Consider the following 23036-nt stretch of genomic DNA (forward strand, 5'->3'; position numbering starts at 1 on the left):
TGTTTGAAATGAAGAGTTGAGCAACACTATCAAACCATTCTCTGTAACTAAAATGTATGGAAAACTCTACCAACGCAGCATTTTTGAATGACAATTTGTCCGGATATATAATTCTTGACAGTTTTTCCTTCCATACTGTGAATATACTATTCTCTTGTCTTCTGGTTTCCATTATTTATGGTGAGAAAAGAGTTTTCTATTAATAGTGTTATCAGTCTCTTTCCAATCAAGAGAGAAAAACCACACAAAAATTTGCATAGAGAAAGTTTCACAAAATTATTAAACCATGATGGGGAGTGACTCTAAAGGTATAAAGAGAACTCTTTTTTTGTTTGTTTATTTATTGTAAGAAGGAGAGAGAGAGTGCACACATCGGGGAGGGGCAGAGAGAGAGGGAGGGAGAGAATCCCAAGCAGGCTCTGCACTGTCCTTTAAGAGGTACCCAAGGACTGAGGAAAAGTACTCAGGGAAGGACAAACTTGGAAAGGAGAGTCCCCCTACCCCTCAAGGAGAAGGTGTGGTTGCAGAACATTGGATGGTAGAGAAATCCTTTGAATTCCCTGGCCCAGAGCTGGTCCATAGTTACTGGGTGAGGAGAAAACCATCCTCTGATCTGTGGATAGCTGGTGGGCACACAGAAGGAGTTGGGATGGTGGGAGCTTGCTTACTGGTGAGGCAGTGCATGAGTTGGAGTATGCAGTGTTCATGTTGGGAGGGCTTCTGTTACCAACCTTTTAGGATGCAGGCAAGCTGAGGCTAGTGGCTACTTGTGCTGAAGCAATCTGTATTCTGCTAGTGCAAAGGTGGAAGGGATGGTGCCTGCATAGGAAGAGCTGGAGGAAGCAACCACCTAAGTCAAGGCAGTTAGGTGAGTGTGTAGAATGAGTTGGGGCACTTCCTGGTAGGTATGGTGTTTGAGTTGGTAGTGCCATGGTACATAGTCACTAAGCTCAGACTTGGGCTCGAGGTTGCTTAGGGACTGGGCATTCCACATGTGTGTGATATGGCAAGCACTGTTAGATGTGCCCACATGTACTACCAACAAACCAAGTAATGAATGGAAGTAAGAAAAATTAAATGGCAATACATCCAGGAAGAGAAGCTGCCTTTCTCCTTTAGTGGTCTTCTGGTGTTCTCTAATGACAAAACTTAGTATCCTATTCAATGTAGAAAATTTTAAAGAGTCTAAGCATTATCAGAGCAGGTACTGAAGGGTGAATTTGGAGCTGAGTTGTACTGCACTATAACAACAATTGTATTGTTATTCTCCTTCATGTGATGGGTCATTTGTCTCTTTGTTTTTCAGCAGTTTGACCATGATGTGTCTAAAAGTATGGAATCTTTGTGTTTTTCTTACTTGGGATTTATTGAGCTTCTTGATTCTGTAGATGAATTTTTTAATGAAATTTGCAGAATTTTAGGCTCTTATTTCTTCAAAAACTCTTTCTTGCCCTTTTTTCCCTCTCATCTCCTCTGCGATTCTCATTGTGAATATGTTGATATGCTTGATAGTGTCCTACAGATATGTGCAATTCTGTTCATTTTTTCTTCAGTCTTTTTTCTCTCCTTTTTCAGATTGGATTTCTTTTTTTTTTTTTTTTAAGATTTTTATTTTTTGAAGTAATTTCTATACCCAATGTGAGGCTCAAACTTAGAACCCTAAAGTCAAGAGTCTCATGCTCTACTGAGGCAGCCAGGTACCCCAAGATTGGATAATTTCTATTGAGTTGCCTTCAAGTTCTCTTGATTCAGCTATCCAAACCACTGTTGCCCATCTAGTGATTTTATTTGTTTTGATTACTGTAATTTTAACTCTAGATTTGCTATTCGCTTTATTTGTGTGTTTGATTCTGTTTCCTTATGAGATTCTCCTTTCTTGGTAGTCTATCATATTTTACTTTAATTCCTTAAAATAGATTTCTTTAATTCTTTGAACATGTCCATGGTAGCAGCTTTGAAGTCTGCTAAATCCAACTCAAAGTCAATTTCTATCGACTGCTTTTTCCTCCTGACTAGATCACACTCCTGTTTCTTTATGTATTATAATATTTTGTTTGAAAAATGGACATTTCAGATAATGGGTTTTAGCAACTCTAGATTTGGATTTTTTTTCCTGTGGGCTCCCCGCCCCCTCCCCCCCCCCCCCGCCTTTTTCTTTTCTAACTTGTCTGAACTTAAGCCACAGAATCTACCTCCCCTGTGATTTGTAGCCTCTGATTTCTCTGCTTAGCTTTCTTTTTTTTTTTAATTTAAATTAAAAAAATTTATTTTGGCTTCTAGGCTACCCCTGTGTCTACATAGTTTAGTAGTTAGCCAACGACTGGTCAAAGCTTTTGCCTGAATGCTAGAGCCTGAAAGGCTTCTACCTTCTGTCAGTAGATAAGTGCATGGGTTGGAGAGCACTTTACAAAATTAAGCCATTTTCAGGGTGCTGGGGTTGCTCAGTCGTTTGAACATCTGACTTGATTTCAGCGTAGGTCGTGATCCCAGGGTCATAGGATGGAGCTCTGCGCTGAGCATGGAACCTGTTTGGGATTCTCTCTCTCTCTCTCTCTCTCTCTCTCTCTCTCTCTCTCCCCACCCCCCCCCCCCCCCCCGCTGCCCCTCTCCCCAGCTTATGCCCTCTCTCTTTCTCTCTCTAAAATTAAAAAAAAAGAAAAAAAAAGTGAGGCCATTTTCAGCTCTGCCTTAGGGGCTTTTATTTTCTGTAGCCCACTTGCATGTTCCGTGTATGTTGGTTGCCATTCTGTTCAGTCCCATGTGGAGAGCTTGGGCCTTCTCTGGCCTCGCCTTCATGTGCATGCAGTCTCCCAGTCGGCTGGGTTGGGAGGAGAGCTTATCCAGTCCCTCTATGGCTCTCTCATTTCCAGATCTCCTGGGTAAATTTTTGGCTGGTCCACTGATGTTTTTGCTCATTCCAGTCACAACTACAACCTCAGGCTAGAGTGCTATGCAGTTTCCCCATTTGTTTCCTACCAGGTTTATTCACTTCACTGGGCTTCTGCCTCTGCCTCAAATCAAGTCTGTCCTTTCTGGCAACAGAGCTGCTGGCTTTCACAGCCAGCCTCACCTGGCAGGATTGCTGCGTGAAGATATGAACAATCCCAGCCAGTAAGGTTGCTGTCTCGTACTTTCTTATCTAAGTTCTCAGTTCATTTGCCTTTCATTCATTTCCAGACCCTCAAAATGGCTGTTTTGGGGAGTTTTGTTCAGTTTTGTTTCTCCAGTTTTTTTAATTAGAGGGAGAAAAAGCATGGTGGGGGCGGGTGGAGAGAGAGAGAGACAGACAAAGAGAGAGAGAGAGAGAATCCAAAGCAGGCTCTGCATTGTCAACCTAGAGCCCGATGCTGGGCTTGAATTCACGAACCTTGAGATCATGACCAGATCCGACGTCGGGCACTCAACTAACTCAGCCACCCAGCCACCCAATTTTGTTAAGTTTTATTACGATTTTATGGGGAAATTTTCTTACCTCATGACACTTCCATAACCAGAAGTCCTGTATTTCAAATCTTTTGAAAACTTTAACTCATTTGGCATTTTGTCTTAGTGTTTAGGTTGGCTCAGTTTAGTATATAATGTCAAGGTGTTTTCAATGATATCTATTTAAGATTTTAACTTTTTAATTGAAGCAGTATACATTAGATTAAGCTTTTAATATTGATTACGATACAGTGTGCTTAGATATTGTCTTGTCAAACATTTTATTTAGGAAATTATGATGTGATGACTCCAATGGTTGATATACTTATGAAACTTTTTCGAAATATGGTGAATGTGAAGATGCCATTTCATCTTACCCTTTTAAGTGTGTGCCTCTGCAACCTTAAAGCATTAACTACTGCTAAGAAAGGGACTATTGATTATTATTTAACACCATCATTATCGACAACTTCCCGCTCTGGCAAGCGCAGTTTTGTGAGTACACTGTTTGATTTGTGTGGTTAAGTTACAAATCTAAGTTTGTGTTCCATGGATACAATTTAGAAATTCCTCCAGATAATATTGTTCAAATGACTTACTCGTATATTGTACCCATTACATGAGCATCACTGGATAAAAGAGAAAACCACTATGGAGGTTCCTTGTTTTGGGAGTGTTAACTTCCAAAAGTTTGGAGCAACCTTTCTCCAAAAACTGCACTACGGATAGCCATAAGGAACTAATAGCAACAGTCTGTCATCATGAAAGACTTAACAGAAAATCGCAAGATTCTACTGATGAGAAAATTACCTTTCCTTTTGACATTGATCTTGAAATTTTCTATGAACTACCAGAAGAGGTACAAAAAGAGGAATATGATGATTAGCTAATATGTGAAAATATTTCCAGATATTGGCAATAAAAAAAAATTATACATAAGCTACCAGTGTCCCCCCAATGTTTTGCTAAAGTATTTACATTTTCTTAGTTTTAAAATTATATTAAATTTTGATAGCAAGATTGATATAATACAACTACTGATTCTACAGTTGTAGAAATTAAGAGTGTGGCAGTAGAGAAGCAGAGGCCAGTCATATTTTCAGGTGACTAAAAACAAAAGCCTATATATATGGCCATTTAGCACACCTCTAGTTACTAAATATGGGATGTTTTAGAAAATAATCATATTTTACTAAATTGTTCTTGCTTATAGTTAACTGTTAATTTAAAATGATTTTATTATTTTCTTTGTTTTAATGTTTAATTAGTATAATTTCAGTAATATTTTCATTTACATTTAAGTTTAAAATGAGAACAGAATACTGTTACAGAAATAATGAATTAGTACCCTCTTCAAATTACTTTTTTCCTGTGGCCCTTTTATTCTCTTTATTAACTGAAATTTAAGGAGGTATTTATTTTTTGCTTCTTTAAAAAAATTTGTTTTTAATGTTTATTTTTCAGAGACAGAGTGTGAGTGGGGGAGGGGCAGAGAGAGAGAGAAAGCACAGAATCTGAAGAGGCTCCAGGCTCTGAGCTGTTGGCACAGGGCCCGACGTGGGGCTCGAACTCACAAGCCGTGAGATCGTGACCTGAGCTGAAGTTGGATGCTTAACCGACTGAGCCACCCAGGCGCCCCTGTTTTTTACTTCTTAATCTGTAGAATCAGAATTGTAAGACTTTAATTTATAGTGGTAGTAGGTAAATATAAGTGGAATACAGTAAATATAGTGTGCCAGATCTCTTCCTTTACTATTTTGTTGTATTGATGTTTCCTGAGTTATATTTGACTGTGAATACATTTTCATGGTGCTCAAAACTGGAGGGAAAATTTAAGTGAAAAACTTTACATAGAAAAATTATGCAAATTAGGGGCACCCGGGTGACTCATTGGTTATCCAACTTTGGCTCAGGTCATGATCTTGCCATTCATGGGTTCTAGCCCTGCATTGGGCTCTGTGTTGACAGCTCAGAACCTGAAACCTGCTTTGGATTCTGTGTGTCCTCTCTGCCCCTCCCCTGCTTGTACTGTCTCTCTCTCTCAAAAATAAATATTAAAAAAAAAAAAAACTTAAAAATTTAAAGACAAATTATGCAAATTAGAGCTGAAGATGTTTTTTGAATTTTTATGTAAATGTAAACAGTGTTAACATTTTAATACTGACATTGGATTTTTATCATAGAAAAATTTTTTTTCTTTCTGTTAAACGTTACACTTCAGAATAGGGATTGTATGAAAACCAGTCCTTGATTCTTTCTTTCTTTCTTTCTTTCTTTCTTTCTTTCTTTCTTTCTTTCTTTCTTTCATTTATTTATGAATGATACTCTTAGGTGAATCATTTATTTTCTAGGCCATCATTCCTTTATCCACAGAATTGGAAATGTGAAAACACGATTGTTAAGATCCTTTCCAAGTTTCCAAACACATACCTATCTTCTGGCTCAATGCTATCTAGGAAGGAAACCTCTCCCTAGAATAGTGAATAAAAATGCACACAATAGTGTGACTAATTATGGTGGATTTATCATCTCTAGTTGTTTGGAACTGGCCAAAAGAATTGAAATTATTGAGTAGGATAGAAACATGTTGGTCAGATAATGGCTATAGTCATGCTTCAGCAGTATGAATATTTAAAAGATACCAGACATCTTAAACTACTGTGTTATCCTTGTGTTCTAGAAAATGAAAGACACTCATGTGGAAGATTTTTCCAAAGACAAAGAAACAAGTTGGGATTTTCTACCATCTGGAAGAATTGAAAGTACAAGAACTGGGGAAGCTCCAGTAGATACTACACATTTTTCTAAAGAAAAAGACACTGATGAATTCCCACTCTGGTCACTTTCTGAAGGTATTGACCAAGAAGTCTTTAAGGAACTTCCAGTAGATATTCAAGAAGAAATCCTTTCTGGAAAATCTGGAGAAAAACTTGAAGGCAAAGAAAGTTTGAGTTGTCCATTACATGCTTCTAGAGGAGTATTATCTTTCTTTTCTACAAAACAAATGAAAGATAGTCCCTTAAATCCTAAAGATCATTTATCCAGTAGCAAACAGATGTCTTCTTCCTGTGAACCAGGAACATCAGGTTTAAGTAGCAGTAGTTGCTCTTCTCCGTCTAGCCAAAAGGATTATTCACATTATTTAGACAGTAGATTAAAAGATGAACAAATGAGCCAAGGACCTAAAGAATCTCAAGGATTTCATTTTTCACATACAAACCCCGCTGTATCTATTTTCCATTCATTTCCAAATTTGCAGAGTGAGCAACTTTTCTCCACAAACCGCACTACAGATAGCCATAAGGAACCACTAGCAACAGTCTCTCATCATGAAGGACTTCCAGAAAATAGAGAGCAAGATTCTACTGATGAGAAAATTACCTTTCCTTCTGACATTGATCCTGAAGTTTTCTATGAACTACCAGAAGAGGTACAAAAAGAGCTGTTGGCACACTGGAAGAGAACAGGATCAGATTTCCACGTTGTACATAAATAAGCATGTTCAGAAAAAAGGTCTAGAAAGCAAAGGAAAGGCCATTGTTCTCAGATCTGGCAGTTTATTAAGCTCCTCTAAATTAAACACTAATAGATATTCAATAATGTAGAAATCTAACATAAGATGTTCCAGATAAAAGCAAGTGTAGTAATGGGAAGTAAATTCTGGCACAAAACATAAAAATATTTATAACAGAAATAATGTAAAATGACCTTCTTATTTCTAAAGCTATTTTATATTGCTTTTCAATAAAAAGAGTATCATGGTTAGTACATTTCCCATAAATTAAGGGGTGGGGTGGGAGATATATGTACCTATATGTAAAAAATAGGCTAGCTAAATCATTGCTATAATATAGCAAATAACATTTTTTTTCTGTGAAATAATGAAATGGCTCAAGAAATATAGCCCATTAGGAAACTTCCAAATGAGAAATTCTGCTGCTATCTATTAAAAAATCAGTTATCTTTGGCTGAAGTACTATGTACTGTTTAATAAGTTGATTTTTTTAAAAAATACCAAAGCAATGTATGTTCAGTTAATGCTTCTGTGTACGCTAGAACCTACTATATTGCCTAGCACATAGAAGGCACTCAAGAAATAATGAATGGTGTGGCAGGGGCCAGGTGGGAGGTTGGGCAGGGGAGTGTACATGTTGCAGAGAACTAGAAGGAACTCTTCATCCAGGTACATTAAGGGGAGGGTGGACCCCAAAAAGGCAGTATGATAGGTTTTTTAGAATGCTAGGTAATGGAAGAATTCATTTCCTTCTGGCTAGTCTTTCAAAAAAAAAAAAAAATTTTTTTTTTTAGTGTTTATTTTTGAGACAGAGAGAGACAGCATGAGCAGGGGAGGGGCAGAGAGAGAGGGAGACAGAATCTGAGGCAGGCCCCAGTCTCTGAGCTGTCAGCACAGAGCCCAATGTGGGGCTTGAGCTCAAGAACCGCAAGATCATGACCTGAGCAAAGTCGGACGCTTAACCAACCGACTGAGCCACCCACGCGCCCCTACTTCTGGCTAGTCTTTAGAGTTTTAAAGTAATGATTAGATGTTTTTGCATCTTCTTTTTGGAGATGAGACTATGGATGTCCTACCTACAGCAGATATATGCAGGCACTAAATTGATAGGTGTCAGTTTTTCCCATTCATTGCTTTCTCCTTTTGTCTGCAAGATTAAAAATTGGGTATATAAGATTGTGGACATCCTGTAATTTGCAAGACATAAGGAAGTTTCTAGAACACACCAAAGTATACCTCAGCACTGATTTAGAAGAGGCCTGTTCTCAAGTTTATAACCTTTGCAGATATAATCTAAAGACAAAAATAAAGTACACAAATGTGAATAAAGAGTAGTGTAAAGGTGCTTTCTTCTAGGTAAGACATTTTAGGTTAGTTTTAGATTCCTTGAAATTTGAGAATTTCCTTACCAAGGATTTTTAACAGGGAGTTTAGGGTTATCAAAAACAACTTGGAGCAAAAACATCAAAAGGTACTCATAAGCAAATATTTAGTACTCTGCATCAAAGACTCTGGAATTTTCTACATGTAGTAGACAGGTAAGGTTGTTACATTGATAAAAAGAATATATATATTTTTAGATAATCCATTTTTTTAAAAGTTTCTAATAATCCTTGTATTAGTTCAGCCAGAAATTATTAGACAGCTAGAAAGGTTTAAAAGAAAAAAAGGCTAAGAAGAGTAAAACACTCTTGGCCAGTTTAAAAAGAACGTAAAGTAATAGTTAAAAGTACACCTTCTGAAGAGAGAGAACGCAGGGGGTAAATCACAGCGTTGCTACATATTCTGTGACCTTTAGTTAGTCTTTCAGCATCTTTGTGCCTCCACGTTCTGAGTTTTTAGGTTATCTTTTATTTCCATCTCCTTTTAATCTTTTAGCTATTCTATATTCTTTTCTTAAACTGGCCAAAACTGTTTTACGCCCCTTTGGTGTTCTCCAGATTTACTCTAATGTTTGGAGATGTGAATTTCCTTTATTAATCTCAGTATGTGCTGGCTTCCTGTGTCTTTGACATCTGTTCTATAAAATTTTTGGCCACTGACTGATTGGACAAATGATGGCCTCTCTTACTCCACCCTTCATGTTTGTTAAAATTTCATCTTGTTTATCTGTGCTGCATTTTGGTTCATTTCCTCAACTTTGTCTCTTGTTCTTTAATTTGTTTTTCAGCATTGTCTGATCTACTGTTTAAAACACTAATGATGGGGGTGCCTGGATGGCTCAATTGGTTAAGCATCTGACTCTTGATTTCAGCTCAGGTCATGATCTCACGGTTCATTCCACACTGGCAGTGTGGAGTCTGCTTGGGATTCTTTCTCTCTCCCTCTCTCTCTGCCCCTGCCCCACTCGCTCTTGCTTTCTCTCTAAAATAAATAAATAAACTTAAAAAAAAACACTAATGATGGCTTTAATTTTAGTAATTATATTTTTCATTTGATTCTTTTTCTCATCTTCCTATTTATTCATTATAGTCTCATATCAGTCCATTTCTAATTTTTAAAAACTCAAAAATACTTTATATTTTTAATCATTTCAGTATTTTAAATCTTTTTAAGTCTAAGTTTTTGGATATTGTCATGTACCATTTTGGCCTGTTTCCGTGTGTGAGTGGCTGAGCTTAGTCTGTGGGAAGACAAAGGACCTAGATTGTGCTTGATTCCCTTCAGATTTGATTTGCATTTGCTTCCAGTGAGTCAGTATCAATCCCTTTGGCACCACAGTAGCCCCTTCAAGGTCCTTCCTGAATGCGGTTGTCTTAGTTTGTCTTATTTTCATCTCCCTGGCCTTGCTACTGTCCCAAGGTTTTGTCTTCAGAGGTGGATGGCAGGCTGCTGTCAGCATTTGCTGTCAGGGTAAACCCCACCTTTCAAATTTGCTTTTTGCCTGATGCTTCCTGATCCTTTCCTGCTTTTGTTTCAGCTCATTGTTTTCCTCCCTGTGATTGTAGGGGATTGAGGCCGGGACATTCTCCTTACATAGTTGAATGAACAATGAGTTAAAAGGTGTGTTTTCTCCAGAATCTAGCGTTTTGTATTGGGAGAACTGAAAGTATCTGTCCCACCAATAGTGCCAAAGTGCAAATCTATTTGGATTTATTTTTTCCATATTGTTTTGTGCTTTCTGTTTTTCTCTTTTCTGTGCTATGCTTTTTTCCCCATTCTTTCATCTTTTTGGATTGCTTGAATTTTTTATTATGTATTTTCCCTTGACTGATTTGAAATGTAAACATTCTAAGTACTCTTGATTACTCTTAAGAATTTAACATGCTTAACATCCCCAAATGGTAAATACATGTACCCTCTTTCCAAAAATCACAAAGTTGTTAAAATATGTTAATTCTGGTCAGATTCCTTTAGTATTTTATAGAGTTAATGTTTCGGTTTGCACACATGATTATCTTTTTTTTTTTCCTGACCTTTTTTTCTTGCATATCAGAAATTCATTCCTGGGGCGCCTGGGTGGCTCAGTTCGTTGGGAGTCTGACTTTGGCTCACGTCATGATGTCACAGTTGATGGTTCAAGCCCTGCCTCGGGCTCTGTGCTGATAGAGCCTGGAGCCTGCTTCAAGTTCTTTATCTCCCTCTCTCTCTGCCCTACCTCTGCTCGTGCTCTCTCTCTCTCTCAAAACTAAATAAAAATGTCAAAAAAAAAAAAAAAAAAAGAAATTCCTTCAAAGTAGAATTCACTTTATAAAATTATGTCTTTAGAACTGTGGATTTCAAGTTGACTTCTTTGGGCTGTTTTAAGATGTTCACTTTTATCTTTGGAAGTCTGTAGTTGTTATTATATGTCTAGCTATAGATTTCTTTTCATCATGTTTAGGATTTAGGTACTTTCTGAATCTCAATTTATATCTTCATCAAATCTAGATTAATTTCAATATTTAAAAATATTGTGAAATCTACATACAGAAAATTACAGAAGTAAGTTAGTGGGTAATTTTTTTTTTAATGTTTATTTTTGAGAGAGAGACAGAGACAGAGCACGAGTGAGGGAGGGGCCGAGAAAAAGGGAGACACAGAATCCGAAGCAGGCTCCAGGCACCGAGCTGTCAGCACAGAGTCCAATGTGGGGTTTGAACTCATGAACCGCAAGATCATGACCTGAGCTGAAGTTGGACAACCAACCGACTGAGCCATCCAGGTGTCCCAGTTAGTGGGTAACTATAAGCAACAACTATGTAACTAGGTCGAGAAATAAAACGTATCAAGTGATCAGAAGTCCAGAGATTTTTTTTGTTTGTTTTTGGTTATGTAACTGAAATGAAGCAGTTTGCCGTAGGGGGTTCATCAAATTGAACACAACCCAAGGAAATGTTGAGAGCAAAGAACTTTTTATTGCTTGTTATAAGTGAGAAGACAGAGATAGCTCACAACTGTCTCACCATGCTGTTAGTACAGGAAGCTTTTATTCAGTGTAAGGGGTGGGAGCAAGGGAGATTGCACAGCCACTTTTGGTTCACTTGTGGATGCATATCATGTCAGGGGGCTAGTGCATACATCATATGTTCAAAAAATAGCAGAAAACTCTGCCCATAGAAGGAGATCGTAGCATTGTAATGAGCTGAATGTAATTTCAGGACAACTCAGGAGGGCTTTTGTGCTGGTCCTCAGCTCCAATCCAGCTCAAACTAGCTCAGATGAGGAGCTATCAGGTGAGACACACCTAGCAAGGGGCTATCAGGTAAAACACCTAGTTAAGCTTCTCCTTGGCTGGAACCTTTGGTTCTGCAAAACAAAACCCAGTAATCCAGGCTTTTGTCCCTTCCCACCTGCCTTCTGCTGATGGCTTTCAGCCTCCTTCTTAGAGTGACTTTCATTTGCATCCTAGCTAACAGTTGTTTTCTTTTTAAATTTTGATATAATTGACATATTCCACATGTACAGTATAATTTTTCGATATTTCTATTACAAAATGATCACCACAGTAAGTCTAGCATCTGTCACCTATTCATAGTTACTTTTTTTTTTTTTTTTTTTGTTTGCCTTGTAATGAGAACTTTTAAGATCTAAGGAAGTCCAGAGTTTTTCTTGGGGTTTCATCATGTAGGGAGGGTTTGGTAAATCATTGACTCTGTGGTTAAACTCCCATCTCCAGTTCCCCAGGCTTCTACCTTCCCTGGATGTCAGGATGGTGCAAAGTCTCACCATTTTAATCATGTGGTTGGTATTTCTGTTGTGGGCTACTGCCATCCTAAGTCTTCCTGTTGGCATAAGCTGTCCAGGGCCCCCCATGAGCCACCTCATTAGCATGCACCATGATGAATAAGAGACACATTGTTTGGGATATTCTAAGATGTTTAGGAGCTCCATGCTGAGAACCCTGGACAATGACCAGATAAGTTCTACTGCAGACTATTTTGAAATAAGTTTTGAGATGTTTTATTGCTCCAAATGTGTCCTATCTTAGTAAATGTTCTGTGTGTACTTGAAAGGAATATGTATTTTGCTGCTGGATGGAATGTTGTATAAGTGTCAATTAGGTTTAGTTAGTGTTCAAGTCTTCTGGATCCTTACTGATTTTTTTTTTTTTTTTTTTTTTGTATAGAGAGAAGAGTATTCAAATCTCCAACTATAAGTATAGATGTATCTTTTTCTCCTTGCTGTAGTATATCAATTTTTGCTTCATGTTATTTGAAGACACATTCAGGGATATTAAGTTCTGATGAATTGGGCCCTTTATTATTCTGAAATGACCTTTATCTCTGATAAATTCTTTGCTCTGAAAACCAGTTTCCTGATAAGAGCCACTATAGTTTTTAAAAAAATTGTTAGACTAGTGTCTTTTCTTATCCTTTTAACCTATTTGTATGTTTATGTAAAAAAATGAGGTTTTGGGGGTTACACAACAGATAGTTGGGTCTTTTTCATTCAGTCTGATATCTTTGCCTTTTAATTGAGGTTTTTGACTTTATATTAACATGACGACTGATGCAGTTTTGTGTAAATCTACCAGTCTGCTATTTATTTTCTACTTTTCCCCATGTGTTTGTTCCCTTTTCTTTCTCTTCAGACTTTTACTAGGATTGAGTATTTTTTTTTTTTTTATCATTCTGTCTTTTATCTTCCTTATTGGCATATTAACTATATAACTCTTTGCTCTCTTAGTGGTTGCTTTAGGGTTGATACTATATATCTCTAACTACTACTTTATGTTTAGGGGCCTTACACCAATATACTTCTGTTTGTCCCCAACTGGCCCTTGTGCTATTGTTACTATACACTTGACTTCTCCATACCTTGTAACTCCATAACATATTTTTATTATTTTTATTTTTGCTTTATACAGTCAAGGGGAAAAAGGCTATTAAATATACCCACATTTCTGGTACTCTTCGTTTATTTGTGTAGATCTGTATTTCCATCTGGTATCTTTTATTTCTGCCTGATAGACTTTAACATATTTTTGTAGTACAAGTCTGCTGGGCATGGATTCTTTCAGCATTCTTATGGCTTATGTCAAGTTTTTATGTTACCTTTATATTTTTGAAGATAGTTTTGCTAAGTATAGAATTCTAATTTGACAGGCTTTTTTCTCCTCTTCTTTAAAGATGTTTTGTTCATGCCTTTTGATTTGGTATTATTTCCAAAATGAAGTCTGCTATTTTCATTGGTTCTTCTCTAAATAATATGTGGTTTTTTGGGGGGAGGAGGAGTAAGGGTCTGGTTGACTTTAAAGTTTTCTCTTTATAACTGGTTTTAAGAAATTTTATTATGATTTTCTTTGGTACAGTTTTATTCATGTTTGTTGTGTTTGGTATTTGTCAAGCTTCTGGGATCTGTTAACTTATAGTGTTTTATCAAATTTGGAAAAATTTCAGCCAGTGTTCCTTCAGATATTTTTATGTCCCCCACTTCTTCTTTGGGGACTTGAATAAGACATTTTCAGGGTGCTTCAAGTTGTCCCATAACTCACTGGTATTCAGTTCATTATTTTTCAGCCTCCTTTTTTTTTCTGTCTCTCTGTTAACTCTTGAATAATTTTCATTGCTCTGCCTTCAAGTTCATGAATTATTTCTTCCATAATAATTAATCTGTTGTTATTTCTATTCAATCCAATTTTCATGTCAGATATTTTACTTCTTTGGGTATCTGGTTTGGGTTGTTTAAAAAAAATTTTTTTTAACGTTTACTCATTTTTGAGAGGCAGAGAGAGACAGAGTGTGAGTGGGGGAGGGGGAGGGAGAGAGGGAGACACAAAATCTGAAGGAGGCTCCAGGCTGTGAGCTGTCAGCACAGAGCCCGAAACAGGACTCAGACTCACAGAGTGTGAGATCATAACCTGAGCTGAAGTTAGATGCTTAACTGACTGCCACTCAGGTGCCCTGATTTTGTTTTTTTTTTTTTATATCTTCCATGTCTCTACTTAATGTACTCAATTTCTAAAATTTGTGTAGATATTTAAGCAACAAGGTTTAATATAGTAAATTAGGGGGCGCCCGGGTGGCTCAGTCGGTTAAGTGGCCCACCTCGGCTCAGGTCATGATCTCACGGTCCATGAGTTCAAGCCCCGCGTCGGGCTCTGTGCTGACAGCTCAGAGCCTGGAGCCCGTTTCAGATTCTGTGTCTCCCTCTCTCTCTGACCCTCCCCTGCTCATGCTCTCTCTCTGTCTCAAAAATAAATAAACGTTAAAAAAAAAAATTAAAAAAAAATATAGTAAATTAGATGCCCGTAGAACCATTGAGTTGCTGAAGTAGTGGGTTCTGGGGTTGGCCTCCAGAAACACATCTGAGAACTAGGCAGAGCCAGTCTGCCAGATGAGTTGTCATTTGAAGCCATTGATGGAACTATGAATTCAAGGAGCTGGAATTAATGTGCTGTCACCACTGCCAGGGCTTGACATCTAGAAGGCTGGAGAATAGTTACCTGCAAGTGTGTCCCAGTAACCAGGGACAGGAAATCCAGAAGATACTGCTGCCTCTGTCATTGATGTACCCACTGTTTGGCACAAAAGAATCCAGCAGGTGGGTCCTTGCTGGCCAGCAGAAACAAACAAACAAACAAACCAAACAAATAGGAAAAATGGCCTCTGCCTCACTCAACTCCCAGAAGACTTCATCCAGTGGGTGTAACCTAACACATATCCAGAAGACCGGTGCAATCAACCCTGGGGATGCATGATTTATTTTTTATTTGTTTTTAGCTTTACATCCTCTTTAGTTAGAAGCAAGGTAGAATGGAGTTAAACCAGCCAATACACAAAATCTGTCTAGTGTGTGTGTGTATAATTGAATTTTTAAATTAAAAATTTTTTAAAAAATATTTATTTATTTTAGACAGAGCATGAGTGGGGGAGGGGCAGAGAGAGAGGGAGACACAGAATCCGAAGCAGGCTCCAGGCTCTGAGCTGTCAGCACAGAGCCCGATGCAGGACTTGAACTCACAGACTGCAAGATCATGACCTGAGCCGAAGTTGGACACTCAACCAACTGAGCCACCCAGGTGCCCCTATAATTAAATTTTTAAAAAGTGGGTTACAACAGTTTGTCTCACAGTGACAGTTTTTTTTATATCGTATTAAAGACTTGTACTGTGATAAAATTCAGCCTGCGGTTGATTTATCTGAACTAGATTTATGTGGATGCAGATCTATGAGGTAGAAAAACTTGAGAAGTCGATAGAATACTTAATCTTCAGATTTAGCCGGATTATAGTATTCTAGTTCAGTGTCATCAACTTTTTTGATGTATCAACCTAGCAATGAAAAGAATGAGTAGTCATACATTCCCAGTATCCGTATATTTAACAAGGGATGCACCAAAGTTTAGCTTTAGCCTTGGTTTTCAGCCAAGTTCAGTTATTTGGTTTTGGGGCTGTTAAATAATCAACTACTTTAACATCATTTGTGGCTTTAGGGAAATTGTGCATGAAACTACTACATGATTATATAGGTTGCCATCATATCTAATCATTGTTAATGATTCTAGTCATAAAAATAAGGCATCAGATTTATTGTTAGCATTCGAATATTCGATTTCAAGTATAAGTAGGCTTTCCAGATATAACCAAATAAAATCTCATGAGCTTCCTCCTGTAATTCCATCAAAGTATAAATTTGTAATTGTTATTGCAAAGTAAATTGTTGCAGTAATTGATGAATATGAAAACTATTAATTGTATGTAGAAAACAGTTATTTTCAAATTATTGAATAGGGAAGGCGATTGATAGGAGGTGTGTGTGTGTGTGTACGTGTGTACCATATTTGTTAGCCAGAAAACATGAAATCTTGCCATTTGTGAGAACATGGACAGACCTACAGAGTATTATGCCAAGTAAAATAAGTCAGGCAAAGAAAGACTAATACCGTACGATTTCATTTATATATGGAATCTAAGAAACAAAACAAGTAAACAGACTCCGAGAAAACAGAACAAACTGGCGGTTGCCAGAGGGGAGGAAGTTGGGGAGTGTGTGAAATAAGTGAAGGAGATAAACTTCCAGTTATAAAATAAGTCACAGAGAGGAAAAGTACAGCATAGGGAATATAGTCAATATTATTACAATAATGTTGGGGACAGATGGTGACTGCTTTTATTGTGAGCACTGAGTAATATGTAGAACAATCAAATCATTATATTCTACATCTGAAACTAATATAACGTGTGTCAACTGTACTTCAATAATACTGTAAAAAATTGAATTAATATGGATATTGAGAGTGCAATCACTAACTTTATGATGAACATCCCCTCTTTTTGAGTCAGCAAAAAAATGTGTGGTTGTTTTGTGGCATTAATTTGGTAACAACTGCTACACAACTTGGTACTGAAGGTGGGAGCTGTACAACAAAATTGTAAATGATATGCTCTTGGCTCTTGGAGAGTAGCAAGTTGAGCAAACCGTTAGCTGAGGCTCGAATAATAGAAAACTACATTAAGCTGTTATGAAACATTAGCTAAAACGGCTGTTTGTGCTATCTTAGAAAACAGGAAATAGGGGCACCTGGGTGGCTCAGTCGGTTAAGCTTCTGACTCTTGGTTTTGGCTCAGGTCATGATCTCAGAGTTTCATGAATTAGAGCCCCGTGTGGGGCTCTGCACTGGCAGTGAGGAGCCTGCTTGGGATTCTCCCTCTCTCCCTCTCTCTGCCTCTACCCTGCTTGCTCTGTGTCCGTCTCTCTCAAAATAAATAAACTTTAAAAAAAGAAAAAAGAAAAAAAATAAACCTGATGAACTTTGGCTTTGGGCAAGGAGGTCTCCAGGCAAAATGTGGAAAGTGCCACCTGGTGGCTTATGGCTGCATAGTCTAAAGTACTACTACACGAAAGAGGTGAACTTTAAAAAGAAAGAAGGAAAGGAGAAAGGAAGAAAAAAAGGGGAGAGAAAGAATAGAAAGAGAAAGGAAGGAAGGGAGAGAAAGAGAAGACAAAGAAAAAAGACAAAAGGAGCTGGTTAGGTTGCAAGCAGAATTATATATAAAGCCAGAGTTACTAAATTGGAAAATAAAACTGTTGTCTTATCTCCAGCCAGCTCAGCTAGCAAAGTCTTAAAGTAAGACATGAGCACACATCAAACATCAAATCAAGATTGTGACTATCAGATATATTTTTTTATTCATATATATTTTTTAATTTTTTTATAATGTTTATTTTTAGTAATTTATTGTCAGGTAAGCTAACACACAATGTATACAGTGTAGTCTTGGCTTCGGAAGTAGATTCCCATGATTTATCATAACACCCAGTGTTCATCCCAACAAGTACCCTCCTCAATGCCCATCTCCATTCAGATGTTTTGATAATACAGTTCTGAGTTGAGTTTAAGGTGTTACTAAGTAGATCTCAAGTGGAAAATAGCTTAAGGGTGTCGTCCCACAGAAACCTGATCCAAAAAAGTAGCAGTGAGAAAATCTAAAGTGTATATTGATACCAGTTATAGATGTGGCTTTGGGATGTGTAAGGGACCCTAACCAGACAAGAAAGCTCAAAAGTTTTAAAGTGTTACTAGCGGGGCGCCTGGGTGGCTCAGTCGGTTGAGCGTCCAACTGCGGCTCAGGTCATGATCTCACAGTTTGTGAGTTCAAGCCCGCGTCAGGCTCTGTGCTGACAGCTCAGAGCCTGGAGCCTGCTTCAGATTCTGTGTCTCATTCTCTCTCTGCCCCTCTGCCACTCATGCTCAGTCTCCCTCTGTCTCTCAAAAATAAATAAATGTTAAAAAAATTAAAAAATAAAATAAAGTGTTACTAGCAAAAACACCAAATGCTTGGCCTAAATGATGATCATGCTATAAAAACATCACTTGGCCTTTGACTTTCTTTGGCATGAAGCAGCTTGAGAAAGTTACTCAGCAGCTAACAAGGATCACGTCTTCAGAAAGAATAAAGGAGACTGATGGGAAAAGAAGCACGTAGAGTAACCAAAGGCTGTGGGGAACAATGAGTCAGGGAGCAGCTCCCAGAGAGCAGTTAGAGATTGGGCTCCAGTCAGGGAACATTTCCGCATTGCCAGAACAGTAGGCCCAGTAGGGTATCGAAATGGTTAGGAACCAGAGACTTCATGCTTCCCTTTCTTCCCCCTTTCCAATGGAACTATTTATTGTGGTTATTCTGTTCCTTTTGAATTATGTGTGTGTGTGTGTGTGTGTGTGTATTGAGGCAGGGGGCAGGTTACTTATCTTTTTAGTTCATAGATCTCTGGATCAAGAGGAGGTGCATCTGGATCTGACATGTATCATGAAATCCTAGACTTGAGGGCTGATGCTGTGATTGTATGAGACTCTGGGGGTCCTGGAATGAGTGAGTGTATTTTGCATGTGGAAGGAATGTGAATATCACCACTGTGGACTGTCAAAAATCAGTTGCATTAATGGTCTCATTTCTATTACCTTTTGACTTTACCATTTGACTCCTTTACCATTTGACTCTACAGTTGGAATAAAAGGCAGGTTCTAGGGGCACCTGAGTGGCTCAGTTGGTTGAGCGTCCGACTTCAGCTCAGGTCATGATCTCACAGTTAGTTCGAGTCCCGCATTGGACTTTGAGCTGACAGTGCAGAGCCTGCTTCAGATTTTGTCTCCCTCTCCCTCTGCCCCTCCCCGTGCAAAATAAACAAACGTTTTTTAAAAGGCAGGTTCTATTTCTTTGCTTATTGATTACAAGTTTGGCCATGTGACATACTTTGCTAATGGGATGTTAGACTTGAACAAACACGATGTTTCCATTTTCTTGGTTTGCCTTCATCATAAGAACATACCTGGTCTAGGCTGCTGGAGAATGAGACAAAGCATGCTCGGTGTCTCCAATTGTCCATCCTTTCTCAGATGACCCACAGCCAATTGCTGGTCATGTCAGGGAGCCCAGCTGATCCCAGTCTAAATTACCCATAGAGTTAACAGATAAAGTCAGTTGTTATATGCCCCTGAGGTTTTTTGATTATTATATATCCTTATTGTGGCAATTGGTAGTCATACAATAATTTATTATAATATACTGGATGAATCATCCTTATCACAAAGTATATGAAGAAAGTATCAGTGAAAAAAGTGGTAGTGAAAACTCATTTTCTTCTGACTCATTAAATCCTCAACAACCTTTAAATGGAGGATAAAAAAAACAATTTATTAAAATGATTATAGTAGATTGCCTCTCAAACCTGTACATTTTATTGTATCAAATATGTATAGTGTCTGCAGGTAGTCTAGTAACAATACTTTACCCTGCATTCTGTCAAACTCTAAAGCATTGACTTCTAAATTCTTTAAGCAAAATTGTAATAAATATTTTTGGATAAACTGCAGACTTATCCTATTATCATCATTTTATGATGATGATAATAGGACCTGGCTTTGATTTGGCCAAAAACATTATTTATTATTGAATAATTGACATATAATATTGTGTTAGCTTCAGCTGTAGAACAGTGATATATTTATATACATTATGAAACAGTCACCACAATAAGTCTAGTTATCATCTGTCACCATACAGTTGTTACAATATCATTGACTACATTCCTTATACGGCAATTACATCTTCATGTCTTATTTCTTTTATAATTGGGAGATTGTACCTGTTAATCCCCTTATTTTGTCCCCTCCCCCCCCCCCCCCCACTCTGGCAGCCATCAATTTGTTCCATGAATCTATGTGTCTGTTTCTGTGTTGTTTAATTCATTTGTTTTGTTTTTTAGATTCTACACATAAGTGAAATCACGTGGCATTTGTCTTTCTCTGACTTCTTTCACTTAGCACAATAGCCCCTAGGTTCATCCATGTTGCTGCAAAAGCAGGATTTCATGTTTTGTTTAGTTTTTTCTTTCTTTCTTTTTTTTTTTGGTTGGGTAATATTCCACTAAGTAATCCTCCATTGTGTGTGTATATATATGCCACATCTTCTTTATCCATTTGTCTATTGATGGACATTTAGGAGGCTTCCATACCTTGGCTATTATTAAAAAAATGCTGCAATTGAACATAGGGCTGCTCATGTCTTTTCAAATTAGTGGTTTCATTTTCTTTGGAAAAATATTTAGAAGTGGAATTGCTGGACTGAATGATAGTTTTAATTTTTTGAGGAAGATCCATACTATTTTCCATAGCGGCTGCACCAATTGGCATAAGGGTTCCCTTTTCTTCACATCCTCACCAACACTTGTTAGTGCAGAATTGTTAAGTTGCTTTTATTTTTGGATGATGATATTATCTTCAAACTTTTATATGGAATTTTTGTTATTATAGATGGTACCTTCCACAATTCCTAGCTATTTAAAGGTAACTGAGATGGTAAAACACCATAATCTATAGGGATAATGACAGGACAAGGAGAAGGAATCAAAGATATAGTACTTATTTCTTTGGTATTATTTACATTTTACCTTAAATAGGATACAAGGTCATTAAATATATTATTTTCCTGTTTGTAAATTGGGGAAAATAGTAAATTTTTTGCTTCCTGGTTTCAAAATCATCTTTCTTAGAATATATGTACTGTATTAAAATGTGTTATTTTGAGATTTGTGTGTTTATGGCATTGGTGTATGGCTAAAAGGCTCACAGTCCTGTGAAAGTACAATCTAAATTGGAAAACAGTGAAAGTGGCATTAGGCACTCACAAAATAAGGCACAATCTGAATCATAGTATAATTGCATCTTTAATTATGTGTTTTGAAAATTTTATTAGACAAGGAAAAATACTCAGAACCCAGAGTTTTAGGGAGACCAACATCCAAGGATTTGGGGACAGAGGTCAGAGACTCCCTTTAGTTAAGCTGCTCTTCAAACTCTCAGTGGGTTTCTACATACTTCTAGCATCTTTCCCACTATGCCCTCTTGTCCCCCACCCCACCAGGTTTCTGTGCATCCTCTTAACGCACAAAGGAAGCTAGAAGGTGATTATTAGAGGAGTTAGTTACTTCACAATGAAAAATCTAATCATTCTTCATGAGAATGGTACTTCTGCATCTTCTTACACTTGAATTTTGACATAATTTTATGTGAAACATCAGAAGCTGTTCAAGCCACACTCCAAAAAGGTGTGTACCCCTTTATAGGTTTGAGATTTGGTATATAATATGTATAAACAAAAGCAGACTTTTTTGTGGGGCTAAATATCTCCTTAACAATAACTTCCATACAACCAGATTAGAAAATCTTGACTAGAGGAATTGCTTATAAAGAGTATTAAACAAGCATTTATAATGTAAATGCCTCAATTATATACTGGTAAATAATAAGATAATAGGTTATTAAAAATCAGGATTTTAAAAACAAATGCTATTGACTATGAGATAGCTTTATAGTTTATGGGGTGCCTGGGTGGCCCAGTCTGTTGAGTGTCTGACTCTTGATTTTGGCTCAGGTTGTGATCCCAGGGTGGTGGGATCAAGCCCTGCGTTGGACTCTGTGCTCAGTGTTTCTCTCTCTTTCTCTCCCTATGCCCCTCCCTCTCCCCTGCTTGTGCTCTCTCTCTCTCCTATATATATATAATATATATATATATATATATATATATATGTTATATATATATATATGTTATATATATATATGTTTGTTCATATATATATGATATATATACATACATCTTATATATATATGATATATATATCTTATATATCATATATATAATTTTATGACTCATTCAATTTTAGGGACTTGGATCGGTTTTTAATTTTTTTTCTTTTATTTTGAGTTTTGAGATAATTGTGCATTTAGATGTAATTAATAAAAAATAATGCAGAGAGATGCCATATTTCCTTCACCCAGTTTCCCCCAAAGTTAATACCTTGCATAACTATAACATAATATCACAATCAGGAAATCTACATTGGTACAATCCACTGATTTTATTCAAATATCATCAGTTTTACATGCACTAATTTATGTGTGTGTGTGTTTAATTCTGTGCAATTTTGTCATATGTAAATAGATTCATATGACCACCATCATGTCAACACACAGAACAAGTTTATCACAAGGATTCCTCCTGCTACCCTTTCAGAGCTACAGCCACCTCCCTGCTTGTCCCCGCCTTCTTGATCCCAAAATTCTAGTTCTGTTTTCCATATCCATCATTTTGTCAGTTCAAGAATGTTATACAAATGGAATAATATACCATTTAACCTTTTGAGGTTGGCTTTTTTCACTCAGCGGTATTCCCTTGAGACCACCTCAATTGTATCAACAGATCTTTCCTTTGTATGGCTTAGGAGTATTCCACATATGGATCGCTATAGTTTGTTCACCCATTAAAGGATTTGTGAGTTGTTGCCTGTTTGGGGCTATTTATAACCAAACTGTTGTGAATATTTGTGTACAGGTTTTTGTTTCGTTTTTTTTTTATGAACATTTGCATTTCTCTGGGATAAAGAGTACGTTTCCTGGGTTGCATAGTAAGCACGTTCCATTTTGTAAGACACTGCCATACTCTTTTCCGGAGTGGCTGTACCATTTTACACCCACAGAGTATGAGTGGTCCAGTGTCTCCACATCCTAACAGTTGATATAATCACTAATTTTTTCTAAAATTTTGGCCATTCTGACAAGCATGTACTGATAACTCAGTGTGGTTATTTGCATTTACCTAATGGCCAGTGATGTTGAATAACTTTTTGTGGACATTACTTGCCATCTACATATACTCTTTACTGAAATGTCTTTTGTCCAT

General features: G+C 37.3%; 1 protein-coding gene across 3 annotated transcripts in view; it reads left to right on the forward strand.

The window, feature by feature from the left end:
- Positions 1–12074, forward strand: part of POLI (DNA polymerase iota) — a 33610-nt gene extending 21536 nt beyond the window's left edge. For 2 of the 3 annotated variants that reach the window (XM_060613887.3, XM_060613889.2), the window contains 2 exons: positions 3713–3918; positions 6104–12074. In XM_060613887.3, the coding sequence (XP_060469870.1) occupies positions 3713–3918; positions 6104–6919 (1022 nt within the window). In that variant the 3' untranslated portion in view covers positions 6920–12074. The remainder of the gene's footprint in view (positions 1–3712; positions 3919–6103) is intronic. The other variant, XM_060613890.3, reaches the window with a different exon arrangement.
- The last annotated feature ends 10962 nt before the right edge of the window (positions 12075–23036 follow it).

Source organism: Panthera onca, chromosome D3 (genome assembly GCF_046562875.1).
Source record: "Panthera onca isolate mPanOnc1 chromosome D3, mPanOnc1 haplotype 2, whole genome shotgun sequence".
Classification (NCBI taxonomy): domain Eukaryota; kingdom Metazoa; phylum Chordata; class Mammalia; order Carnivora; family Felidae; genus Panthera; species Panthera onca.